The sequence below is a fragment of the Haliotis rubra genome, unplaced genomic scaffold, assembly GCF_003918875.1.
Source record: "Haliotis rubra isolate DU_JTF1 unplaced genomic scaffold, ASM391887v1 Scf522, whole genome shotgun sequence".
Lineage (NCBI taxonomy): Eukaryota > Metazoa > Mollusca > Gastropoda > Lepetellida > Haliotidae > Haliotis > Haliotis rubra.
The window spans coordinates 76,019-94,930 of NW_025767216.1; the positions used below are offsets into that span (position 1 = coordinate 76,019).

Consider the following 18,912-nt stretch of genomic DNA (forward strand, 5'->3'; position numbering starts at 1 on the left):
CTGCTATAATAAACCTGCCTAGACCTGTCTCATAAGTATTTGGGAATGTGCCATGCAATGACCAACATAATACATGAGGAAGGCTGGGTGAGAGTCTGTATGGCCCCAAACATGTGTAGTGTTAGTTTAAAGAAATAACCAGAATATACCCAAAGCAAAACTTTCTTTTTTTAGTATCAAATATCGTAGCAATAATTACAAAAAAGTGAGTGAACTTAGTATACGTTGCACTCAGCAATATTCCAGCTATATGGTGGCGGTATATAAATAATCGAGTCTGGACCAGACAATCCAGTGATCAAGATCATAAGCATTGATCTACGCAATTGGGATACGATGACATGCCAACCAAGACAAATAAGAAAAAAAAGCTGTGGAGTGAAAAACGTCCGAGTACTACCCAAAGTAAGCTACGAATAACACCATCATTTATATTACTATTGTTAAGTCTTGCCTTGACAGATAAATTATTTGTAATATGAAAGAATTGTGTGATCCTGAACTTATGTTGAGTAGTATATGTGTGAGATGCTTTTTGGCAAAACCACTTCACCAATAAGAAGTTGCTGTGATTCCGAAGTTTGATTTGAACGATAGTTACATTGCTGTGGAGATAACAGTGGAGGAATGGAATTAGCTCTAAATCAAAATAGATCAAGAGTTCTCTCAACTACAACTCATTCCGTACCAATCACCACAAATATATATCCTCCTACACACCAAAACTCACACTTACATTTCTTTCAACACCGTTACAGCCTAGGGACTTACAGAGGACACTCTACTCAGATACAAGACAAAACACCACAATGAATGGCTCCAATATAAGCCCACTGTAGATAAATATAAGTACTATTCCAACACGTCACCAAGTCTCCAATGTCCTGAATATCATATCCTTTATTCCAGCACAATGACCCTCTGGGTGATCAGCTGCAGTTTGCATCACGACGACTTATAAATCAGTCTTTAAATTGGCACTACAGGCGGGCAATGCATTCAGACAAGCTTATTTGTATCTCAGAAATGATCTTAACAGGCCAGTTCCAGATGTGAATAACAAAAGCTGAACAAATATGGTGTGGATATCATATACATCATATTTCTAGGCACCATAGCATTGATGTTCAATATGAAGTACCACTGAAAAGAACATCCACGTCCTATGAGGGATTTCAATGGCAAAATTCAGACTTTTTGTTTAGAGTTGGTAAAGAAATTAAGCCAAATCATTTTTACAGCTTTATTAAATCTCAAGTATAAGATCAGGGTGCTGTTGTACAAAGCAATCTTAGCGTTAGTAAAGGTTGCTTCGTGAAAGAAGCCCCTGGTCTTAATGAGACAGTATGAGTTCAGACACACAAATACTTTGCAGAACACCCTTTTTATCCACCTCAACAATTACATTCAGAATGTTTAGGAGCCTTATTACAGCCTGTTAGACAAGTGGTTGAAGGCCTTGAAAAATGATTGCTTTGAGTATCAGCTTGTCCAGCCTGACCCCTTTAAAAAGTCATGTCAATATGACTACCTAGATATGACAAGAATACAAGGGACCCTTACAACTTGAATTGGTGTATACGCTAGAGGTTAATTATTGTTGCTGATAACCATTGCTGAACCATGACCTCATCCTCGATAATCTCCTGGGTATACCTTACGATCACTCTCCACTATACCCTGGATGCCTCCACGGCTTGGCCCGATAATTATATTACCTCCCTTTGCTGGCTCCACATTCAGCTCACAGTAGCTAATCAGCCAAGACGCCGTTACATCCTTGCCAGTGTCAACAACGATAGCAGTCGCAGTCGCGAAGGTCTGTTCGCAGTGCCACTCAGATTATATGAAAGAACTCCTCCTACCTCTTTCATAGTGCCTCTGCATCAATTGTGTTGCTAAGTTTAAACAGTTAGATAATTTAAGAAGCAAAAGTGAGTTGAGATTAGTTCGCTCAACTTCCCAGCGTAGACACCGGATTTGATAAAAAGCCAGCAAAGGGAGGTAATAAAATCATCGGGCCCATTCATAGATGGGGTTTCAATGAAGTCTTTAGGACACTGAACCTCAATTCATACAGTTCTTTTCATACAGATGTTTCTGAACATTCTACCTTTAATACTAGGAAGTTACATTATCATTGAACATCCGAACAAAGCAAGCGAAATTGGGCAGTCTGTGTACAAACAGTTGACTGACTGTTCTTCTACAGAAGCTGGTTCAGGCTAAGAACGGACCGGACATTGGTAAACCATGTTTCAACTCTGACATGTGAGCTGCAGACACCCAGCACAAGCTCAGCATGAAACAGAGTTGGGTTAACTCCGCCTTGAACAGTGTTTGAGTCATATCATGGCGTCTCAGCTTGATGTGAGATGAAAGCCCAAATAGAGGTCTGACATTTTCCATGTTGGCGAAACCACTGAACACAGGTATGGTCCCAGTAACCTTGTCCCCGGGTGGGAAGTAAATCATCTATTGTAACTCTGTCTGTAGCCTGAATGAAGATCACTAATTCACAAAGTGCCAGCACAATATAGAAGTGCAATGGGAGATCATTTGGAAGAGTTACAAGAATATACTTGTTAATCAGATGCTGCAGTCACTGCTGAGATCTCAACATAGTCTATCGAAGAGAGGGTAACTTTACACCATTTTCATCATTATTCTACAGGTTCAGAGGGGCATGCCACGCATCTGTGGAATCAAATCAGGTCTTTTGCTGGACAAGCCAACTCTTTAACCACCCTGTCTACCTTCCCATGTCCATTAATACCATCACATATAGTTTAGGGCAACAGTAAGCACCTGCTTATCTAGGCCGTTGTTCTTAAAGCAGCTAGCACGACAGCAACATCTTCAGTGGTTTTCATATACGAGCTTGATATTGCAGAAAATATGTCAAATGGTTGCATCAGTAATACACGTCACAAAGCTAAAATACAAACAGTTCAGACATGTCTAGTGACAGTTAGCACTTTCACAGATATCAAAACCCTTTCACACCTCCAGTGCAAGCCAGATTGGTAATACCAGCAGCCTCAACCACCAATTCCATTCAGTATTCCAGTCCAACCTGCAGTTATTGTCAGTTGTACTGTAAGCTATACCAAGCCTTATTCATCCAAGCACACAGCACAGCCACGCTAGGATCACACAGTCTGTATATACATGTTTGTCTATATCCCATCCACACACACACACACACACGCACACATTCGCTCGCTGTTATCCATAGTTCATCATGTCGAGAGATGTTGAGGAGGATGAAGGGCTGTTGCTCAGAGCTTTCAATGAGTCGTTGACATCTCGCCGGAAAACCGATAAATTCTGCGTGAACCTGCAGGTTAAAAAATACTTATGGAACTAAATAACAGAATGTCAAAATGTACAAAATTAATTAACTCAGATAATTTATACCATCTTGGCTTATCAGCTGATTTGTAATATACTCATCAAAACAAGTTAAGGAGCACACAATTTTAGCCACATAATGCACCAAAAAAGTGTATGCTATGTTTGATAGATGCACTAACCAAATCTTAAACTTACAAAATAAACTTCAATTAATCAATTTTAAAAGCCTTGAAGCTCCATCCTTAAAGTGCCCAGATTCAGCACATGCTGTGTTTGTACATACCTGTCTCTGTTTTTTGTGAGGAGGGACCTCTCGATGCCGTCCATGAGATTCTCAAAGCACTGAACCATAGTTGCTTGTTTCTCTGCCGGCTGACTAGAGATGATGCTCTCTCGTAGCTTGTTGAAATACTGCGAATAGGAAATCTCAGAACTTTCAGTCATAATCAACAGATGTCACCACAAAACACACACAAAAGATAACCTCACATGTTTATGCACAATGAATGTTGTTTGATGCCACACTGACAATATTATCATCATTTGTTGAATGAGTGAGTTGACTGGGTTTAATAGATCATATGAGTCTCAGACATTTTGAAACCCAAGGAACATAATCAAAGGGAACTGTAAAAGAATCCAGCTCACTGATTGGCCAGTTACCGCCTTGCAAATCCTATAAACGTCTGCTGGCCGCCTTGTAGAACCTATACACGTCTGCTGGCCGCCTTGTAGAACCTATACACGTCTGCTGGCCGCCTTGCAGAACCTATACACGTCTGCTGGCTGCCTTGCAGAACCTATACACGTCTGCTGGCCGCCTTGTAGAACCTATACACGTCTGCTGGCCGCCTTGTGCAGAACCTATACACGTCTGCTGGCTGCCTTGCAGAACCTATACACGTCTGCTGGCTGCCTTGCAGAACCTATACACGTCTGCTGGCCGCCTTGTAGAACCTATACACGTCTGCTGGCGCCTTGTAGAACCTATACACGTCTGCTGGCTGCCTTGCACAACCTATACACGTCTGCTGGTAGCCTTGCACAACCTATATACACGCCTGCTGGCGCCTTGCAGAACCTATACACGTCTGCTGGCTGCCTTGCAGAACCTATACACGCCTGCTGGCTGCCTTGCACAACCTATACACGCCTGCTGGCTGCCTTGCACAACCTATACACGCCTGCTGGCTGCCTTGTAGAACCTATACACGCCTCTGCTGGCTGCCTTGCACAACCTATACCGTCTGCTGGCTGCCTTGCAGAACCTATACACGTCTGCTGGCCGCCTTGTAGAACCTATACACGTCTGCTGGCTGCCTTGCACAACCTATACACGTCTGCTGGCTGCCTTGTAGAACCTATACACGTCTGCTGGCTGCCTTGCAGAACCCATACACGTCTGCTGGCTGCCTTGCAGAACCTATACACGTCTGCTGGCTGCCTTGTAGAACCTATACACGTCTGCTGGCTGCCTTGCACAACCTATACACGTCTGCTGGCTGCCTTGCACAACCTATACACGTCTGCTGGCCGCCTTGCACAACCTATACACGTCTGCTGGCTGCCTTGCAGAACCTATACACGTCTGCGGGCTGCCTTCCAAAACCTATACAAATCTGCAGCCTCCCTTGTAAAATCGATTGATATTTGAGAACAATTATCAATCTCTATGATTTATATTGATAGTGAGCCCTTTAAGTTTGTTGTGGTTTTGATGAGATGTTTTAGAGTTGCTTCATTCATCACAAAATGGACTGGTTAACTGGCCGAACTGTGTTGGTATACAAGCAGTGACAACTTGGCTCACAATCTGTAACCTATGAGGTTTCATGATGGCTTCATGTGCTCAAGACATGATGATAAGGATATATAAGAAGACACTCACCTCTTCATTGAGCAGAATGAGACCAAGGAGAGGTCGCGACATAGACCACTGGTTGCGACAGTCTTCGAACATGATGATGTTTAACACTGTAGACAGCATCTGAAACAGCAGTTACACAAAAATCATCAGCCAATCGGACGCACATGAACCTGGATGTAAAACTGCAGATGTACAAGCTTACCATTTGAATATAAGCTAATCAAAGATGTAATAACCACTTTTTTGAGATAATGTAATTCATTTACATCTTGTATTTTGTGATAAACACCATTTTGGTCTATTTTCTGGACAAGTAGACCTGAGATTTCCCTGTTTAGTTGTCTAGGGAGTCCACTATTCCGATATGTCAAACTGACCTGTTGTATTATCAATGACCTAAGGCCTGTCGAACAAAGTTGTCTTAATGCTAAGATCATACACCAATAGTTTTAACAAAGGGCGCATGATTACTTTGTGCACCATGCCCTTGTCGTAATATCATCAACATGTTTAAACATCACTGACCTGTTGTAATATTTCTGGATGAAGCTCAAGTATTCGGAGGAATGACTCGCTATCAGGAACGCTGCCAGCTCTGGTCTTCTTCTTCTTGACGGTGAGACGACGAAACAGATACGTGATGATGTTGTCGAGTGTTGCACAGCAGCCAGTGCACACCATTGTATCTGCAAGTGGATGCAGTCTTATCACGACAGGACAAGGGAATAAACAATGATATCCATCATCCTTAACCAACATCATTTAATGTCACAGCAAATGTACACCATTCCCAAATGATTGACAAACATTTCTACCAAGATGCCCTTTGACACTGGAACATTTCTCCAGTCAGCAACATTTCTGGTGTAATATGGCTGCTTCCAAATACAACTTGGTAATCAAGTGGCCGATAGTATGACCAAGAACCAACAAAGACAGGTGTGTGATGTATTTGATGACAGCACCTGTACATAACCAAGATTGGACCAAACAATCCCATGATCAATATTATGAGCAAGAATCCACACCACAAGGGCATGAAGACATGGAATGGACCAAGTCACAAAGTCTGACTACTTGACCGATCCAGACCATGGAATGGACCAAGTCACAAAGTCTGACTACTTGACCGATTCGGTCACTACTTATGACTGACTGAGTTTAGTTTTACGCCGCTTTTAGCAATATTCCAGCAATATCACGGCGGGGGACACCAGAAATGGGCTTAACACATTCACTACTTATGACCTTCACAGATTTCTGGTCACTCTACTAACCTGGATTCACCCACTCTCCTACCCAGAGTTCCATGCCACCAGCATAGTACCTCTGGCACAGTCAAATCTTGCACAGTTCATACAATATATTGTATATCTTGGCTCTTTTATGTTTGACGAGTCTACACATTTAAATAAACATCTTTGATAGAATGGTTTAGTTTCACTGAGAAATAACCTCAACGTGTAACACTATTTCGATTTGCAAAGCAATTCTTTGTTTACATGTGTGTGGTTCTATGTGGTGTCATCGAAGCCCTACGGAGAGCAAACAATGTAGCCACTTTTATATATAAACATGCATTTCATAAACCTTACTGTCGCAGTTGTGGACTAATATCTATATAACAATGTCGAACATTATGAAGAGCTCACCGAAAAGCTTGCATTAGGCCAGTTACTTCTTATTAACAAATATGTGCGTTTGTTTACAAATAAGAGGAAAGTCTGGTCACGTGATATGAAATTTAGCCTGTGGCAGTATTGTTATGCTAAGTCATTAGTGGTGGTCCGATTAATTGAAATAATCGAAGACTGGTCGTAGTGACTAAACGACCAAGCAGTCGATCATGTTTTCTCATAATCGAACACAAACAATTCTGGAACACTTGTTTTCATTAACAGTATTTTTCACTAGGTTGGTTTTGTCTGTTACATTTCATAAGCACTACAAGCTCGTTCCAAGTCATGATTGAATTTATCTTAAAGGACACTAAGAAATTTATGTTCCTAACATACTAGTCATCCTTTAAAGATATGAAATTTTGCCCAAAAAACCCCCAAAGAACTACACGTTTTTTTCGGTATTTTTTTGTGTATTAACAAATTTCATAAATGGCGCTAACCAATTATTTTTGAGGATTGGTCGGTGGTAATGAACCAATCATCAATTATGAGATTCCCAATTCCCAACACTATAAGTCATCACTGCTCCGGATTCACCACAGAGGCAAAAATAAGCACAAGGCACAAGGACATCCTTATCATACTCACCAAGTGCAGTGAGGCCCTCTGAAATTGTGGACAGAATGTAGAGAAAGACTTGAGGTTCTAAGTTGCTAATGAATGACATATGATCCTGGGCAAGACATTCTAGAAGACCATAATAATTCTGGCTCAACTTGGGGAAGTCCTGCAAGACAAGGAAATATCATTAGGCTCATATTCCTAATCTATCTTCTTTGTAGTGACTGAGGCCAGTTTAAGTTCCTTTCACAAACAATTCTACAACATCACAGGTGAGCATGAGGAATGGAGCTTCATACACTGCACTTCATGACAAGCCAACATTTCAACAAATAGCCTATCCAAATATATGCATCGTCCAGACATGATATTTACAAGCAAATATAAAGCCTGTCATATTTCTGTGTTAAACTATCAATATTATCAGCCATTTTGAAAACTTGGATCTAAAATCATCAATTCAGTGTCAAATGTTATCAATATCAAACCCTTATCAAGAAGACTTAAGTTCACTCTTGGGCAATTAAACCAGGGTTGATAGCATACTGAACTATCCACGTGTTGTAAATAATGAAATCAGTGCACTACTAAGTTGACGTAAAGCCAACCTCACAGTTTTGGCCTTCATGATTGATAGCATTACATGCATCATCAATGTCACCCATTTTAACCACCCAATACACTTTATATCCTCCAACAAGAAGCACACGTTGCTGAGGAACTAGTGACAGCAGAATCCATACAACGAAATATTTGGCTGAGCGGGTTAGGTGGTTTACTTTGTGTGCTGGCGATTAGGTGCCTGACTCTGAGGGTGTGGGTTCGAATCCCAGATGGGACTCGGCCCAACATAAGGTCTAGAATCTGTACTTCACTAGGAGGTGAGGTGAAATTGGGTTTTACGTACTACTTGAGAATATTTCGCTCATATGATGACGTGCATGCGTGTGTATGTGTATGTGTGGCTGTTTGTACTAGCCCAGACTTAAGCTGGTTTTATAGTGCTAGCCCACTGAGATACCATGCCGCAGTGAAGCATGAATACCCCACTCAGACACATTATACGGACTCCGAGCCGACCAGTCCTTGTTGTACCCATTAATGCCGAGCGCCAGGCAGGGACCAACAAGTACCATATTTTAACGTCTTTTGCTATGACGCAGATGCGGATCGAACCCGCGACCTTCCGCTCTACAGGCGGACGCTCTAACCACTACACCACGGAGACGGTACTTCACTAGGAAAGTGTAATCCCAAATATAACATATGTTACAACAAAACATGTCATCTCAACCGATGCGGTCTGCAGTAATGACAACGAAAACTGAAACTCCTGTACCTCGTAATATTTCTAAATGAATATTTGCCTCTTACGTTCATCATTAACTGAAATACAATTGGATTCTACTTAATATTTGTACAAAACATAAACATGTTATCAAAATGGAAGCTGAATACTTACAAGCAAATCATTCTGTGATATTGACAACAGCAACTTGACAAACATGCCTAAGGCGTTGTCAAGGGCGTCATCTCCATAGAGACGGAAGACACCAAAATTGACATAGTTCCCGCAGAGTGCTGCCTTCAGCATTGAGAAACAGATGGAGATACCTTTCAACGTGCAGCTGGTTAAGGAAACACTTCGAGAAAACAATGTGATTGTCAAACTCATGTTATTGAGCATAAAATAATGCAAATAGTCAGAGTGATTTCCTATGAATAACAAGTGTGATTTATATCTTTTACTTCAATCTCATTAAAACATTTTATCTTGAAATAAGAAAACAGACAGAAAGCAATGCTACTTCCTTTTGGCAGAAGTCAGGTGAGGTGACGTGAAATTGGGTTTAACGTCGTGCTTGAGAATATTTCGCTCATATGACGATGTGCATGCATGAGTATGTGTATGTGTGGCTGTTTGTACTAGCCCAGACTGAAGCTGGTTTTATAGTGCTAGCCCACTGAGATACCATGCCGCAGTGAAGCATGAATACCCCACTCAGACACATTATACTGACTCCGAGCCGACCAGTCCTTGTTGTACCCATTAATGCCGAGCGCCAGGCAGGGACCAACAAGTACCATATTTTAACATCTTTTGGTATGACGCGGTCGGGGATCGAACCTGCGACCTTCCGCCTCTCCGGGCGGACGCTCTAACCACTACACCACGGAGGCAGCCCTTTGGCATATGAAAATATCTGTACAGTATATAAGTGATACTTTCCATTTAGGTTTTATTTTCAAGACAGATTGTGAATTTAGATGCCTAAATGCTTACTGGCTCATCAGAGAGATCATCTGACACAACTTTCTATAGATGTGTTCATACTCATATAGATGATGTACAAATGAAATAAGAAGTCAGAATCATAAAATAATAAAAAGGATATTTTAATGGGTAGATTTGATCTTTGGCTATTTCTCCTATTGTGAGTATTCTTGACCCTGAAAAAAGAAAAATGTCAAGTAGTAAAAGTTTTCATTACATCAATTTGATTTGAAATGTTTTGTCACATTCCTGCGAGTTTTCAGCATATCTTAAGTCTTTGAACTTTGACTACTACTACAGCTGACAAGATGAAATATCGGCCAACTTGTTCCCTGGACTTGTGGTAGGGACGCAGACTATTGTGTATTCATCATAATGTCACGAGCTGTGAGGTTTGCGCCTCTCTAGAAAACTCTTTGAAGCTGTACTAGTTCGTACTTGTCGGGTTATAATGCCAGCGTAGATGCCATGCCACCATCACATGGATACTCCACTCAGACACAGAATAATGGCTCCATGTCAACCAGTCCTGGCTTTATCCCCAATATCCTGAGCACCAGGGAGCACAATAAATCATTTCTTTTCGATGAAAAGGCCAAGGTCCAAACCACTGCCCGTCTGCTCCCCAAGCCGACAGTCTATCCACTAGGCCATAGAGGATAGCATGAACCATCAGACCAAGCAAACATTTTCTGGGCATATGTTCTAGAAACTACACCATCTCCAATCAGATGCTATATCTGCTCCAGCAAGAATGCAGTCTTGTCATTTTAAGAAGCAGCTGTACACACAGTGAGTGAGTGAGTGAGTTTTACGTCGCACTCAGCAACATTCCAGTTATATGGCGGCGGTCTGTAAATAATCGAGCCTGGACCAAACAATCCAGTGATCAACAGCATGAGCATCGATCTGCGCAATTGGGATACGATGACGTGTCAACCAAGTCAGCGAGCCTGACCACCAGATCAGTTAGTCACCTCTTACGACAAGCATGGGTACCTGACTAATTCTAACCCGCATCTTCACGGGTTGTACACACAGTATTGTTTGTACACCTGTCCACCTACCATAAGTAACTATCATTTTACTGACTTCCCTGACGAGCAGAATACCATTGGGTGACGACACATCAAACTGAAGCCTCTGAGATCTGAAAACACGACACAGATATATAAGCCAGGCCACTATTGAGCACAATACACTATAGTACTATAGTAAAATTCATCAATGTGAGACGCCTGTAATCAATAAGTGAAGGCCACACTGGGAAATTACACACAGTCCTTTTCTAATTTGTCATGCTTCTTTGTACAGAAAATATAAGGTGATTTATTTAGTCTATTCACACTCATACACTTCTGGAGTAGTTACAATGGTGCATTACCTGTTTTGAGCTAGTTCGGCCATTAGTTTCAGCACAGGTGTTGTGACCGTAGGGTCATGGAACCACAGTTCAACTGCTCGCTGCAAAACTGGAGTGTACGTTGGATAGCTACATCTAGCTAAGGAATATGTTCATAGCAATGATTATTCCTTTATCACATTACCATTTCATCATCTGTACAAGTCTCCATGACTGGAATTAAAATATGACTGAATTATCTGTACACGCTTCAAACAAAAACTCAAACTACTTTTGTACTGTGTGTTATGTCTCTGTGTGTGTATGGTTGGTTGGGTTGATGTTTAACGCCATACTCAACAATATTCCAGCTATATGGCAGCGGTTTATAAATAATAAAGTCTGGACCATACAATCTAGTGATCAACAGCATGAGCATCGATCTACATGCAGTTGGGATACGATGACATGTGTCCACTAAGTCAGCAAGCCTGACCACTTGATCGACAAACAAGGGTTGCTGAAGATGAACTCTAACACACATCTTCAAAGAGGTGTGTGCGTGTGCGTGCATCAGTGCATGTGTGAGAGTGTACATTGCACACGTGCATCAGCTGCATAACAGTGACTTGTGTACATTGCATCACAGCAATATTTCAGCTATATAACAGTGACTTGTAAGTAATCAAATCTGAGCCTGTTTCATAAAGCAACCACTGCGCACTCTAACTCCCATACCATGTATTATAGATTTAGGATGATCGTATCATTAACAACACTTTGTGGAACAGGCCTAGGACCAACCCAAAATTAATCAATTAGAAATGGGAAATTACATCAAACAAGACACTGAGTCTGACCACTCGATTCATAAGCTCGCCTTTACGGCCAGCATATGTAATGGACCACTATTGTAACCCAATGGGGTGGTGGCCCCATTCCATGCCGAGTCCCCACAGGGTTCCAGCATCGGTACCACTGATTGAGTAACAAGGATACATCCAGTCAAACAACATCATGTAGCTTGTCTTTGTGTTGAACGCAAACGCTATCCCTCTCAAATCCCTTGCCAGACCTATTAAAGACCTCTGCAAAGAGAAACAATACAAAATATACTGAAATGCACTGACTGAAATTCACACACCCTTAAATATACAGAGCTACAGAAATTATTTTGGGTGATTGAGTTATGTACTCGCTTGTGTTCATCTTAATTAGGTATCCTAATTTTCCATTGAGTAACCAAATAAATTGTACCCACCTCACTCAAACTCAATTGGGTATTTTGCCATTTTTCAGTAATTGTAAAAATATAACAAAGATTAAATGTTGGTTTACGTGTTTGTTATTCATATTTGATCTGTAATATGAGAAATGATGAGAAAGACTGCAAGTTGCCAAGTTCATATGCTGAAATAGAACCTCTCGATACACCTCAGTACACATGTAAGATCAAATGTATTGTGTATTTACAAAAATTTCAAGCCTACTTGTACGTAATAGACTTAATAGGAATTGGTTTTCACATAAATATTTGCGTAATTTACGCAGATACGCAGCTTATCTGTACCTCTGAATACAGTCATTAAAGGTAAATAGATTTCAAACCGTTCAACAGTATTTGAAATATATGAAGAAAACACAGAGGCCTTTGATCACAGAGGTGTCAACCACTTTGAAAAGAATGTGCTGGGCATTGTGCTAACAAACCTCAAATGTGAATCAGGTGGAAGCATGGATGGAAACATCATTTGCCACCCATACTGACTCTGCAACATATGCCCTCCAAATTGACAAGGAATATCACAGAACTTTATCTGCTTTGATACAAAATAAGACAAGTATCCAAGAGTGTAATGACATCGAACTCTCAATGCAATGCAAATGTTTGCTGTGAGCCTCGACACAAACATGAAACAAGGACAAAGACCCATTAATTTCTGCCATAACTTTGTTGATGTCAACTCCTTTATTTTGTTAACATGAAGTTTCAGAGTTACTTATTACCCCTTCAGGTGTGGTGTTAACAAAAAAAGCAGTTGACATCCAAAAATCTTTGACTCATGTTCATCTGTACTCATACCTTTGCACCTTCCACATCCATTGCTGAAGTACCATTAGATAGCAGATTCCCAACTGCATCAAAAGCAGCTGAAACCAAAATGAAGTGACCAAGTTAACAGTGATTTCATTTGCCTTAATATTAAGTGTCAGCTTATCACTACAGCACTCAGCGTTATTCCAGTTTTATCACAGAAGTCTGTAAATATTCATGTTTCAATCCAGTAGTGCTGGAACGCTTGATCGAATAATCGGTCAATCGATTGATCTCGTTTGCGTCAGCAGTTATCAATGGACTCCGGAGACTAATTGATATTCATAAAAAATGAAACATCAAAATAAACTTTAGAATGTAGGTCTTTTATTGCTAAGTTGTTAAATTCAAGACATAAACAACAGATGCATTTTCCTGACTCGGAAAACTGCAATGTAAACAACATACTTATGTCTCAACAGGAAGTATCCTTGATCGTCATGAGCGTGGTTTACGATCAGTCCGTTTTGTTGGCTTAATGTTATGACTGTGTTAATTGCTCACAATCTTTGGTTTTACGATTCTAATTATCGATCTGCATATTGTGAGCGATAATCAGCATAACACTTGACGTCAGTAAACACTGACATAGTATCAACCGAGTCGCCATCCCTGACCTTCTAATCAATATGGCAGCCTCTTATAATCCGCAAAGGCTTTCCTGACCTTTCTTACCCAGAAACTCTGACCATCCAATCCCCATTAATGCTTTAGCAACATTTTGTTAATCATGCAAATGAAATATATGTACAAAAATAAATCCAAGAAAATACAAGACAACAGTTTCTCAGTACCTGTAAGAGGCATCATGAACTGGTCAAACTTCTCCTCATCTTCTCCCAAGTCCACCAGCAGCAGACGTCCCAGGGCTGTGTAGAATGTCGTCCGGCACCGCATGTCTGCCACTGGACTACTTCCTGCTGTGATGCCCAGAAACGGAAGTGCTCGAATTATCACGGCAGCCATATCTGCCGGAACAAATCAGTCAAGTGATTTAAACTGTAATCTTTTTGTTTATGTTTGTTGTTTAACACAGCACTCGGCAATATCGCGAGGTATATGGCAGCAGTCTGTAAGTAGTCAAAACAGGGCCACACAATCCAGTGATCAACATCATGAGCATTGACTTATAGAGCAATTGGGATACAATGACGTGTCAACCAAGTAAGGGAGCCGATGGTTCGGAATGACTCAACAGACCACCACCATATAGTGTGGCATTAAAAAAACAAACGAAAAAACAAACACAAGTTACCCACCGTGTGGTTATTCAGCATGAACTGCACCGCCTCCAGCTTCACCAGCTTCCTCACGCTGCTGTAGCCCACGGACAGGTCACTCAGCAGTGTCAGTGTCTTGGAGATGATCTGCTCACTTCGACCCCAATACTTCAAATTAGTTATTCTGAAACAAACACAGAGAACGTGGTAAGTTTGTTTGTTTACCGCCGGACTCAGCTATATTCCAACTCTATATGCTCTGTAAATGTGGACCACACAATCCAGTGCTCAAGAGCATGAGCATCGATCTACACAATTGGGATACAATGACTGACTGACTGACTGAGTATGGTTTTACGCCGCTTTTAGCAATATTCCAGCAACATCACGGTGGGGGACACCAGAAATGGCCTTCACACATTGTACCCATGTGGGGATTCGAACCCGGGTCTTCGGCTTTAACCACTAGGGCTACCCCATCACCCCCGGATACAATGACATGTGCCAACCACGCTAATGAACCTGACCACCTGATCCCGTTAGTTGGAACACCAACTCGCTATTACTCAATGTCTACAACGTGGGTGTAGTTATATATAATGTTGCCTGACTTACATTTTGCCGATAAATACACTAAGCACCATTGGTTCATCACTAAGACCGAGAACTTCCGACAATCGTCGATACACCTGAAATAGAAACCAAAATCTAAGAATAATCCTTGACAGGGAAACAAGAACACACATAACAGGGAGTAATTTATGAACCCGAAAAACATAATTTAGCTGAAACTGGGAAATTGTAATTGTAATTTTTTTTGTACTGAAATTAAGGTCTTTTCAAAGCAGATTCTAGGTCTTCCACGACATTTTCAAGGCAGATACAAATTAACTGCCTGTTCAATGCGGGACTTCACTGACATCCAAATGTCAACCTTGACCTACCTTTGATGTTTTCTGGACCTGGTCTCCCACATATATTTTCCTGAATTGTTCAAAGAAACTAAGTATTGCTATGTCCAACTTCTCACAGCCCCCCTGGGTTAACCTGGAGTCTGTCAGGTTCATCAGTTGAAGCACCCTGAAACAGATAGCCATCACCATGATGTGTACTCAATAGTAACTGACTACAGAGCTGGGATTATATTTATGACACTTTGTAAAGTATTTCAGTTACATCACAGTGTGTCAACATTGAGGAACATCTGAAGTGATGCAAGTCTGTTTAAAGCCACGAAGCACAGGTTCCTTGCCAACCTAAGGGACAGAACTCTGCTCAGCTAACTGCAGAACTTCTCTTAATTTATGTATAAATGGCGTTAACTGAAAACAGTTTTCCTTGAGGGAAGTATAAAGTCATTTTCCATCTATTATTTATTGTGCTTTTACTTCATGGCTGTTAAAAGATGAGATATTAGCCCAGAGATGCCAACCCTATTTTGGGCCTAAGTGTAATACTTGAGGTCAAAAAGTGTAATTTGGACCTAAAAGTGTAGTCCTTGTCTGCTGATAGCTTCAAAATGGTACACGTTTTCATGAAAGGAAGATTCCAGACAGAAACACATGTGACGAATCATTATGAAGCTCCATAAATCGAAAATTGTTGGTAATGTTACTCAAAATACTTTAATTCCCTTGAGTTAATTGGAATGAGTGCGATGCTAAGAGTAAGCAATTCCTATCGGTACAAGGCCATTTCTGCACCTGTGCATTATAAAACACTTCCCTGTTAAATTTTATCCACTTTATTGAATTTTCGCAGATTAAGTGTAATGGATTAATTTAATGGTCAAAATCGTAATAATTACTTCAAAGCGTAATGATTGGCATCTCTGTTAGCCGCATACAAAGTCAGAAAATAGAGTAGGAAACACCCTTATCAGATAAGTGGCCAACAGGAGAATACAACGTGACAGTATCACAAGTATATGTCAATAGGCTCTACAAACAATACTACAGGTTCCAATACATAGGTAACAAAACATAGCAGGTTTTGTTATCATGGATTTTACTTGTATCATTGACCAAAACTTTACACAAATTCATTCACGATGATGTTTCTGTTTGAAAATGATTGAAAAAATCCCGGAAACTCTGTGTTTTTTCTCCCACCTTGTTATCTCCCCCTTCTCGATGACAACAAAATGGCTACCACTTATTTACTTCAGTATCCATGTTACAGGCTCTGCATGCACCATCAGTGTAAGTCACTGTCAGAACCCTCAGCTCCCAGTATGTCACAATACAGATAACTGCGCTGCCATATACTGTTATACAATTCGGCCTACACTACTCACCTACACACAAGCTCTCCATCCATCGCATCATGTTCATCTGTACTTGCAAACGATACCCGCCCCCCTATCACAGAGCCAATTATATACACCAGCCATGTCAAGCGGCCTGTGGAACAAAAATACACGCATTAAAACCTATTGAAAATGTTGCTAAAAGACTTCAGAACGCAATATTCAAAATTATTGGACTAACATAGAGCACGAGAGAATGTGTCACTGTTTGGATTAGTATTAACTATAGTCTGTTTGCAGTGAAAATGTACCGATGAATGTCAATTTAACCCCTGGATGCCACAGGGACATATATGTCCTTCCCTTCAACCCTCAATTTGAAGTCGAATAAAAATCAAAATATCCCACGACACAAATACACTTCACAGTTTCAATTCTGCGGAAATTTCCTGTTTCTTGATACCATCCAGTATTATTTTAGACAAAGCTCAAGTGCTGAAAATGACCTTTTAAAATAGGCTTCATCGAAAATGGCGACATTTTGACACAGTATGAAATCGCGATTCACAGCGTTATTTGCTGTATGTTTTGAAATGTGAAAATCGGATAATTCCTGGGAGTATTGAATTTAAAAAATAACCTATTCATGATCACTGATATCACTTTTACATGAAATCGCTAATTATAATTCTGAAACGTTGCCGATGAATCTAGAATCGGTTGGGATGTTTTCGAAAATGCACTTACACGAACACCGTGAGAGCTTTCCGCCATATTGGATAGTGTTTACAAAATCACGCTTCGCGAAGGCTACCGGTATTGAGGCGCCTATTACATCAATGATATTTCATATTCAGCTTCGAAAAATGCATCACTGAATTCCCCATACATTTTAGAATCAATTTGAAACTGGTCTGTGTCACCAATAATAATTGTCTAGATAAAATGAGACGTAAACATATTGGGTGTGAAAACTAACGCTGTGCTTGAAAGACTGCGTTTGTGTGAAATGTAAACAAAGACAAATTCGATTTTACACTCGCGTAGCATTTTCTGAATTTTTCAACATTCATCCGTCTATTCATTGCTTGCAATGACTCGATACCTTTAGAATATACATGGAAAGAGTATCGTGCAAGCAAGAAATAGGAAATTATAAATAGATACAATGCAATGATTTGATAATTCATAAGAAATTGTCAAAGTTTCCGTGCAGCGTGGACGCCATGACTGGCCTTCAAATCACGAGAGCGACAAACGGTAATTATCTGCATTTCTGTCCTTTTTCTCTTACATTATAGTGAAACGATAAAACATATAACAATACACAGATAGTCAGAATCATTCTGATTACTTACATCTCATATTTATGTACAAGCGATCCCTGAATCAGTGGAAGGGTCCTCGCAAAAATCCTGTGTACCCTTGTCAGCAAAGCCGCCATTTTGTAAGAAATCGGTCAGCGGTAGTGATGTCATCGTCAACATTGTTCTACATATTAGGCAATTTCTTTGAGGTGAAGGTCGGTCGAACAAGAGTAAACACAATCGCCATATCCTTCCCGATTACACTGTCAGTATTATGATGTATATTTTATGGATAGTTCGATGCTTTTCATGAAACTGACTTCAGTATCTACATTTAGCCTTGTTCAATATCATATCATACGTGCATATGGGGTTTACGGTGTTTTATTCTTTGAAAGTTTTTGATTGTTTGAATCATATTTACATAAGAAATTGACATATTTATTGCAATACACCATATTCTAAACCTTTACACAAGTGTTAGAAGATCAAACGTAGCCACAACTGCATCTACTTTAGTTCCTATGATGTACAATATTCAATTTATTTGGACTAATATTGCAATTTCATATGAACAGGTTAATGAACGGTGATATAATTCAACCTTATATGCAAAACTGATAATATTAATGACAATGATTTATATATGGTATGAAATGTATATGCACACATATTTAAAGGAATTGTCTTGTTCATTGCATAATTTTGTGTCGATTTTATAGACAAAAAGAATGATGCATATAGATCGGCAAGGTGCGCGTTTGTTGGAAACGTTTTATGATTCTCTATCATTGTTTTCGATAGTATATTCAATTCATATTCGATTAAATAATATTGTGATGACAGGATATCAAACTCTAACTACTTATAGGAAAATTGTTGAAAAATATATATACCATCTCGTGTTAATTCGGACAAATCTTATATCCATATTCTAATATATAGTTCCATATATAAA

At 40.1% G+C, this 18,912-nt stretch overlaps 1 protein-coding gene across 1 annotated transcript in view; it reads right to left on the reverse strand.

The window, feature by feature from the left end:
• Positions 1-1,927: 1,927 nt before the first annotated feature.
• Positions 1,928-18,912, reverse strand: part of LOC124252731 (exportin-7-like) — a 41,271-nt gene continuing 24,286 nt past the window's right edge. The window contains 16 exon segments of the mRNA XM_046686384.1: positions 1,928-3,340; positions 3,641-3,768; positions 5,246-5,344; positions 5,750-5,910; positions 7,495-7,633; positions 8,930-9,089; positions 9,864-9,918; positions 10,810-10,892; positions 11,127-11,234; positions 12,084-12,172; positions 13,168-13,235; positions 13,974-14,123; positions 14,435-14,583; positions 15,015-15,088; positions 15,344-15,479; positions 16,696-16,801. Of these exon segments, the coding sequence (XP_046542340.1) occupies positions 3,229-3,340; positions 3,641-3,768; positions 5,246-5,344; positions 5,750-5,910; positions 7,495-7,633; positions 8,930-9,089; positions 9,864-9,918; positions 10,810-10,892; positions 11,127-11,234; positions 12,084-12,172; positions 13,168-13,235; positions 13,974-14,123; positions 14,435-14,583; positions 15,015-15,088; positions 15,344-15,479; positions 16,696-16,801 (1,817 nt within the window). The 3' untranslated portion in view covers positions 1,928-3,228.